This window comes from Pelodiscus sinensis, chromosome 1 (genome assembly GCF_049634645.1).
Source record: "Pelodiscus sinensis isolate JC-2024 chromosome 1, ASM4963464v1, whole genome shotgun sequence".
Classification (NCBI taxonomy): domain Eukaryota; kingdom Metazoa; phylum Chordata; order Testudines; family Trionychidae; genus Pelodiscus; species Pelodiscus sinensis.
Genome location: NC_134711.1, coordinates 264027932 through 264036930, shown reverse-complemented (window position 1 = coordinate 264036930; position 8999 = coordinate 264027932). Strand labels below are relative to the sequence as shown.

At 40.8% G+C, this 8999-nt stretch overlaps 1 protein-coding gene across 3 annotated transcripts; it reads right to left on the bottom strand.

The window, feature by feature from the left end:
• Nucleotides 1-2347: 2347 nt before the first annotated feature.
• Nucleotides 2348-8898, bottom strand: SPRY2 (sprouty RTK signaling antagonist 2). Of its 3 annotated transcripts, none has more exons than XM_006116457.4 (2): nucleotides 8147-8898; nucleotides 2348-4118 (listed from the first exon to the last, which is right to left on the bottom strand). In XM_006116457.4, the coding sequence occupies exon 2, from the start codon at nucleotides 4065-4067 to the stop codon at nucleotides 3126-3128; it is 942 nt and encodes a 313-aa protein (XP_006116519.1). In that variant the 5' UTR covers nucleotides 4068-4118; nucleotides 8147-8898; the 3' UTR covers nucleotides 2348-3125. The 3 variants fall into 3 exon arrangements, with proteins under 3 accessions (XP_006116519.1, XP_075774946.1, XP_006116520.1); XM_075918831.1 differs by lacking the exon at nucleotides 8147-8898 and adding an exon at nucleotides 6888-7583; XM_006116458.4 differs by lacking the exon at nucleotides 8147-8898 and adding an exon at nucleotides 5961-6820.
• Nucleotides 8899-8999: the final 101 nt, after the last annotated feature.

Below are 8999 nucleotides of genomic sequence, written 5' to 3'. Positions count from 1 at the left end.
CTTTCTCTCTCACGCATAGGCAGGCACACTTTCACAGCTAAAATCACTAAGACATGTTTCTACATTTCATACATTTATTTGGCAAGGTACCAGCAGTGACCTTCAAAATTTAAGTATTGGGTCAAAATCTGCTCCCAATGTGGCCAGCCTGATGGGCAAAAAAGAGTGCAATTTTCAATCATATTAGCTTGGTCCAATTGAAAAGTTCGTTTAACTCTTAGTGCAGCACAGGCTAACGCTTTTGAGACAAGGTTTCAGCCTAGACTAGTTAATTTTGTCCTAACTTGGATTTAAAGGTGTGATGTTAACACATTAAACTAACATGCTAGCTAACATACTGGGGAAGTCTAGTGTGGATAAGACACTAGGTCTCCTGTGCTAAATTATTCAAGTTATAGCCTACACTCTCCAAACATAGTTAGCACGTTAGATTAAACTTACTAGCATCACACTGAAGCCTTGTGTAAACTAGGAACTAAAGTGTCATATTATTCTTAAAGATTAGTAATGGATGCAACTTAATAGCAAAATTTGGCCAGTTATCTTTAATTAAGAACTGAGTTGATATTAGCAATCATTCTTAAGTGAGATCCACATTCAAATTTCACTACAGTAAAATTCAGCAGGCGGGGAAGAAAGGACTACCAATGCAGATATCTAGTTAGTTAGCCACCAAATATAAACAATAAAAATCTTTAGTATTTGCTTTTTAGTACACATGCGCTAGAAAAATGTACAATTTTGATTTGTCAAACAACGCGGGCACATTCCAATTTGAACTTTAGTACCATGCACTCAAGTATATTTTTAAATACCTATATATTTATTTTAAATATATATGTAAGTCAATAAGAAGAATTCAATATCCATATTACCAAGTTCATTAATACAAGGTAACAAATTTGAGTTCTTTTGTGCTAGGAATTGTATTTTTTTTTCCCCAAACATGATCTCACGGGTAAAATCTTCAAACAATTGTGCTATTTAAATATGGTTACTTTTAAGAAGTATCGATACAAGATTTACACATGCTACCTTTAGTGTAGGCTTGACCCATTTCAAGAAGTGGAGGAAGTGAATATAGAAACACATGAAGGGTCAGCCAGCCATTTGATATCTAAATGCTCTGTTTCTAAATAAATTCATTTGATCAGCAGCCAGTTGATAAATATGGTAAGAATTGTATTAAAAAACCTACTCACAACATTTGTGCACTCTTGAAAGAATTCTTATGCTATGCAAGCATTTACCTGACTACTAATCCCTCTCACATACTTGTCTTTTCACACCCCAGTCAGTCAGTCACTTGGTGCTGAAAAAATAAAGAAATCTAGCTTGCTTTTTCACACTGGAAAAAGAAAAAGGCTTGTGCATCAAACCAGTTAGGGCTTGCGCCTTCTAATTTCACTTGACAGTTGATAACCAGTGCATGTGCATTTCCACATATTTGTTTTCTCCACTGCAAACCCATGGAAAGTATCCCAATTGTAAGAACAGAAGAGTTAAAAGTAATGGGTAAAAATCTGCAACTTACTGTAGCCCTAAGTTTCAACTTGTAGTAAGTATGTTCTTAATTTATTAATTTTAACCTTGGTTTTGGTTAAAGAGGATTTGAGAGAAGGCTGTATGATTTCTTAAATGCCAACCTAAAAATCACATGTATTTAATGTATAAAAACTAAGATCCTAGACTTGGAGAGGCATGCTCAGAACAGGAAACGGTAGTTTGTTAATAAAGAAAGGTAAATCATTTTCTAAACTTTCAGTGGCAAACTTGGCAGTGAAAGAATTTTCATCTCAAGGGAAGGTAACTGCTACAAGTGAGAAATCAACTAAGCAACTTTCTTAAAAGTGAGGCAAATATTTGACTGCTTTCAGATGGGTCACTCCCTGTAGCATACTCTTCTTCTTTTAACTAATCATATTAACTGTCCATTATTCTCCCCTGAGTATTGAACCTGTGCAAACCAAACCTTTTTGTGAACTAGTATTACTTATTTCCCATTTAAAGCAGAAAAGCTTATCACTTAACAGGACAGATCAGTTTTCAGTGTTGATTATTCCTAAGTCTGGAATGAGTTCATGCATTTTCCTATGTTCATTTTCCCTGTTATACTATGCAAATAGCATTAGTATTTGTACTCTTTCTGTAAGAGTAAGAAAACTGGATTAGTCAAGTTAACACTTAAAGTTTTCATCTTCATTAACTTAAAGTTCTTGAATCAACTGATTCTTAGCCACACTGAACAAATTTCTTTGAACTTTCCCCTTTAAAACAAGCACACACCTCAGATCAGATTTTCCAGTTCAGAGCAATGAAGGGGGGGAAAAAATGACAAGCAGCCCAGTTTAATTTCAAACGTTAATATATTTTCTATTTTATAGTGAACATATGCATCTGTCACCCCTCATTTGCAGCAACTATGACGTCCTCATAAGAAGGAGTGACATTTGTAAGATGCCTCTTAAAATAAATATTTCTTTTTTATAAAATAATAAAACTTCAAATAAATATTCTTTACACTAAACAATATGTTGAAAAAAATTAGAAAATAGAGGCTGAATTTTACGGAAACTGTACAATATACATGAAGTCCAAAGGGAAATCAGAGGCTTGTAATAGAGAGTTTCCGTCAGGCAAAAAATACAATCTAAAAACATACTGATTGATTCACATTCTTCCGAATGTACAACATATTAGTATAATATTTTGTGACTGTGCCATGTTCTATGACACCATTTGTTTTTCACAGTTGAAAATATTATCGTATATACAAAAATATAGCACATTATCTCTGGCAGAAAACAATAAAAAGGAGTCATTTGCTAATTTACAAATTTTGCAAGTACTATTCACAAAACAATAGTCGCCTAGGAGTGTCTGTGTTGCTTTAGCTTATGCAATATTGGGTCACAAAGTACGGCATCCCATATTTGAGCTCCATTAGCTGGGTTCTAACAAGCATATCAGTTAAGATGGCACACATGCAGAAAAGCAGTTCACTGCAAACAGCAAAATATACCCCCAGCTCTTTTACTAACAGTGCCAAGGTTATAGCTGTTTAGTTGGTTGCATATGTGAGTTAAAAGAATCCTTATTACTTTAATACTCCCGAATTAGTGATGCTATGTTGGCTTTTCTAAGTTCCTGGGGGGAATACTGGGAACTTTGCAGCAAACTGTGTTTGAGTGTTTACAGCGGCATCCAGGTCTATTTACCCGGTCATAACACCCCTGGCACAATTTAAGGCAACCCTTGGCTGGTAGATAACACCACAAGCAAGGCAAAATGAGGGACACAACACCCATGGCAGACCATCGAGTGCAGCAATGTGACTGACTGCAAGAGCATGGGTTGTCAGCACAGTTGTCCTCATCATCATTAGAGCAGTGATAGAAGAGGCCTTTCACACAGCAAACACAAGTCCCATAATCAACCACGTTCTGGGCTGAGCAAAGACACTGCTTTTCACAGATCCAACAGGATGGCAGGGTCCTTGGATAAGTGCACTCCTTACACTTACATTTTCCACAGTCCTCACACCTGTAGGCATGCATGCCCAAGTCTTCTTTGCTCAGGGGCTTCAGCTCACTTGACTTGAACTCTGACTTGGGCTGCACCCTGATTATCCCATCAGCAACTGGCCCTGAAGGTGACCCTAAAAGTCTCTGTTCAGACGAATTGCTGCTTGTACTTGTCCTTGTACTGCTCCGTGAACCTGTACTGACCGTACTGATGGAACGGGACAGAGGTGCCCGGGAGGAAGTGTGAACTTGTACATGCTGGACCCTGGTAAGATGACGATGTTCAGGCAAGCCAGGTGGTCTTTCGTTTTTGTGCTGGCTAGCTGGACGAGGGGTAGGTTTAACCCCTGGTCGCGGAGCCACTGTAGGTCCCTCTGTGTATTCATTTGTATTTCGGATGGCTCTGATCTGGTCCAGTGACAACACGTGAACCTGCTGGGTCAGAACATCTCTCAGGTCAGATTCTCCCTGCTGCCTCCCACTGTCACGGTGAACCTGTAGCAAAGACTGGGACCCACTGCCATTCTGACCTCTTGTCTCCATCAGTATCCTGAAGAATGGTCACTCCAGCAGGCTTAGAACACATCTGAAATCCTGTAGTAACAAAGAGAAGATTCATTATTGTGTCACATTGTACATTTGCAAATTGTCTATCCTCCTGAAAGATCCCAGAGCATTTTACTAATTAAATAAGTATGCCACCCTTAGAATGGAACCACATCTGAGGTGGAGGGTAGGAGGCAGACTGGGTAACTCTGTACCTGTCTGGTTTTGCTAAAGAGTAACTTTTAACCAACACATTCAGGGATACATTTCTGCAGCCATATACAATATAGATTTATTTAGGTTTTTAAGAACTCATCATAAAGCTCTACATCCAGTAAACTGCACAGAACTCAGTTTACCTAAAACACAAGAAGAGAAGGTTTTGCTGACCCTAGCAGGACTTTACTCTGTGATTCCAGGAAATTTATGTATTTAAAACCTGATGCTGAGACCTCCAGGTCATCCTATGGCTAGATCATGTATTTTAATACGGCCACTTAAAATGACTGTTCCTTTCACTTAACACTATATTTCACACAAAGAATACCAACAAATATTTTAGAAAGAGAAATGTGACCTGCTGATGGCAGACATTAAATTCTTCAACTTTATTTAAAACTGGGCAATATTCTGGTAGGCTAGTCTCTTTACACACTAAACTTAACATGATGTAAATAGGAAACTGTAGTTTAATACCAGTGGTCCCAAGAAAAACACTAAACAGCAATAAAATATTTGAGGTTAGACTGAGTGAATTAGCACTTCCAAAAATTTCAACAACAGAAGTAAAAAATCTCTTTCCAAGATTGTCAAGTGTACTTTACACTTGTGTACTTCATGTCAGTTACTTTATTTCTTATTAAATACCACTGCAGAATAGTTTTTACACTTTATCTATAAGATTGTAATTCAAATATTTTTGGCATGACCCAGAAATACAAAGTCATTTATGGAACAGAAATATGCAGATACAAGCTAACCACTACAATCCAAGAAGACTATTTGATTAAAGTTATTTATCTAAGAAAAGAAGAATGGAAGTTACTTAAGAACTTCAAGTGGAAACCCGATGAAACCTGCATCACAAGCTTATAATATACCGATCTTGAGTACCATGGTTAATAAATCTGCAGATCAGAATTTACCAGTCTGTCTATCATTCTTTAATGGATAAAGTAGACACAAAATTAAATTAGCTACATAAAAGTCCAAAGCAATTTGTTTTAAACTTAGAAACAAATATGAATCCTTGTTTCTTGCAAGGGCCACACAATGTCTTCAATTATATCTAGAAAGGGCACCATAGTAACACCACTTACCAACAATAAATAATACTACACCACAGTATTATAAAATATACCCAAACAGACACTTCAACAGTGAACATCTCCACATGCTGTCTTTATTTTAAAACCAAAAGAAAACATTTAACTTTTTAACTGCTGGTTACTTTTTGAGCCAAAATAAGTACTCTCTCTATTTTATTTCATTCTGCAAACTGATCCTTTTTCAAAAAGACAAAATGTATGTGTTCATTATTGTAAAATCCTCGCTTTCACCTAGCATGTATGGTAGAAATCATGATTCTCAGCAAAAGCGAGCTTCCAAACACATCTTAAATCCTTGTGTTTACTTCAAATTAAAACCCTTGCCTAGAGAAAAGTTTACAACCAATGCCCAGCACCCACATGCCCTTATTAGAAACTATTTACAGATAAAGTTAAATAGTGGTTCCCCTTGCCTAGAGAGGAATTTCCAATATCACACATCTTTCTCCTTTCTAGATTCCAACTATATTCAAAGAGCAAAACAGATGTTTTTGCCTCTGCAGTATTGTTGATCCTGTCTAAAAGTTCGACTGACCCCGAGGGAAAGTTTCTGCAAAAGTACCTTGGAAACTGAACTCCTTCAAATAGCAAGGTAAAAGCTGCAGAAGAAAACTCTGCTCTTTTCTTCCTTTCCTTTTATAGGCGTCATCTTTGCTCAGAACAAGGCGCTCAGCTGGTGGGACACAGCAATACCTTCATTCTCTTAGGACAGGCTGATACTGCAAGTGAATTAAGCTGTCTCACAAATGCAGACAACCTGCAGATAAACAGGAGACATCCTCTGGGGTGGAGGAGGGAAGTGGCTTCTAAAGTTGCCTTATCAGGAAAGTCAAGCCCATGCTTCCTTTTTAACTATTGTGCATCCACTCCCCACCCCCAGGAAGGAGATGCCGGAGGCGTCTGAGTTATATAAACCTTCCAGTTCCTACGAAACTTCTCATTTGAGAGAACACCTCCAGAGTAGCTTAGTAAATTGCAGGTTTCCCCTTCAAGCACCAGCTCCAACTGGAGGGAGTCAGCTGCAGGAAACTTCGCCAGGGCAGCTACTATTTTGCTTATTGTATGCAATTTGCGTAAATTTCAACCAGATCCCCAGATGAGGGATTACAAAGTGGCCCCCCTCTGTATTTGTATCATAACAAACAAGCCCTTGAGTTTTATTGCACTGCACAGATCCGTTAACAGGGCAAGATGCAGACCTGCAGCACTTAAGACTCTTATTTCAAAAACAACGAGGAGTCCCTGTGGCACCTTAAAGACTGGGCGTAAGATTTCATGGTTAAAAACCACTCTAAAGCTTATGCCCCAATAAATCTGGTAGTTTTTAAGGTGCCACGGGACGCCTTTTTGCGGACACAGACTAACATTCTGAGACTCTCCTTTCACGTATGTTTTGCCTGTAGTTCTTTCAGGGAAACAAGACTTTCCCGTCTAATCTCAATGCTCCCCTCCCCTCCTTCCCACCCACCCTCTTTTTTTTTCCACCTACCGAATAAGAGCATAGCAAGAGAAACATTTGCTCCTTTTTTCCCCCCTTGAGATAACGCGATTCACCACTTGCAAAAGCCGAAGTCCACTCAGAGCAGAAATGCCCTGATTTGCTAACTCGGACTGGGGAAAGGGGTTGGCTTTTCTCCTCTGCACGCTTGGGGAAGTTTAAAACGCAAAGTGCTCCCTGTGTGCTGTGGAAAAACCCAGGTCGTGTTGGCTGGGAGAAGAAGGGAAGCCTAAGGGGGAAAAAGTTCTCTGCCCATGAATTTCAGTTTTGCGTCGGAAGCCTTCGCAGCACACCCCCACCGCACACGCACCAACCACCTCCTCCTCTTTGAAAGTGCTTTGAAACCCCCATGAAGGGCTGAGTGTGTGATCAGATTATGGATTAGGGCAAAAGGGACTTCTCCATCGGGGTGGGGCAAATTGACACACACATAGCTTGCTGCAAACCCCAGCAGCTTGCAGAGGCTATTGCAAAGTAAATTTTAAACCTTTCTTTGCCCTGCCTCCTCTCATATTGCTTCATACCTGCACACCATATATTGAAACCTGGGGAGGATCTCCTCCCTGTCAGATCGACAATCTATTTAATTGTATCGCATGGAAAACATTTATAGCAGGCGTGAGGTCACTTCCGAATTGCACAAATCTCCCCATGCACTTACAGAATAATGCCAGCCTTTAATGTACACAGAGATAGCAAGTCACCAAGCAGGTTAAAGTCTATAAAATATCCCCCCCATCATGCTGTTCCCTCCCTCCCCCCAAAAAACCCTATGTAATGCTTTGAGCCAGGATTTACCAGGACTTCCCCGTCTCCACCTTACAGGAGCATGTTGCAGTAATTGTAAGAAAATATAAGTATGCAAAGAAGTCACACGAGTTGCTTCCAGTGCTTGCAATATTTCGCAGACATTGCTCCCTGCAAATGCACAAACCTGAGCACAGATTTCCGCCCCCTAAGCTCTCACCCACTCCCCAATGGCGCGGAGCTGGGGGGCCCCCTCCCTGCAAAATCATTTTGAGGGAAAACAAACGTGATCAATCCTGAGAAACTATCCCATGCTCCCTCCCCCCCGCCAAACTTCCCTAAGAAAGAAATCTCGCTGAAATTCCACTTCCAAATCCTGGGGAAGGGCGTGAGGGGCCGGGTTCAGGGACTGAAAAGGGATCGGCCTTAAACATACATTTCCACCAGCTCTTCGGACTATTAAAAAAAAAGACTTGTTTTGCAAAGAAGGAAAATGTTCTCACCGTGATCGCGGCACTGTACCAAGCCCCTCGCTCTCTCTCGTGTTTTCTTCTTCCTGCAGCTTGCAAGTAAATCCAGCCTAAAGCAAAAACAAACAAAAAAACTTTTCCAAGCTCAGCTTTAGTCCATCATCACCATCCTCTCAAAAATCCAGAGCAAAGTGAGCTCTCTGTCCCCAGGTCGATTATAAGTATAAACCTCTGGGAAATGTCTCCAGGTCGGAGGGGTATTTCTTAGCCCCTAAAAAGAAGAAATCACTCATTCGCTATTTCCTCTTTTTTTCCCCCTCCTCAATGGACAGGAGGCCGAATCGCCAGTACCAAGTCACTTTCCTTGTTGTTGCAAATGATCACGGGGCGGGCGGGAAAGGAAAAGCCAAAGCAACCAAAATAAAGTGGATCTAAAAGAAAATCCCAAAGCTTTCGTCCACTGGGCTCCTCCAGGAAAGCAGCCTGTGCAATGTAGCCGTTCTGCAGGGCAGCTGCTGGCTGCAAGCGCCCCTCTCTAGCTTGCTCGCTCGCTCACTCTGGGAGCGTGAGTCTTGCAGGCAGCGCTGGGGTTTGTAATGGGGAGGGGGGTGTTTTGGAAGCGCAGCGGGTCTGTGGTGGTGCCTGTTGTGGTGTGTTGGGAGGAGGAGGAGGAGGCAGATTTGAGATCTGAGCGGCAGGGGCTTGGCGTTTTTCTGCTCGCTCACGCTCCCTCTCTCTCTCTCTTTTCCTTTCCGGAGGAGGCAGGGTGAGCGCTCGGCAAAGGCAGCAGTAAATGGCGTCATGTGGATCTGAGGAGGAACAGAGCAGTTGTTGTCCCAGAGGATATATCGCATCCGGTCCCAGCTCATTGGCTCTGCGGGGCTAC

Bases quoted from the DNA above. Each gene is read 5' to 3' on its own strand.
- SPRY2 (XM_006116457.4), bottom strand. From the start codon at position 4,067: ATGGAGACAAGAGGTCAGAATGGCAGTGGGTCCCAGTCTTTGCTACAG.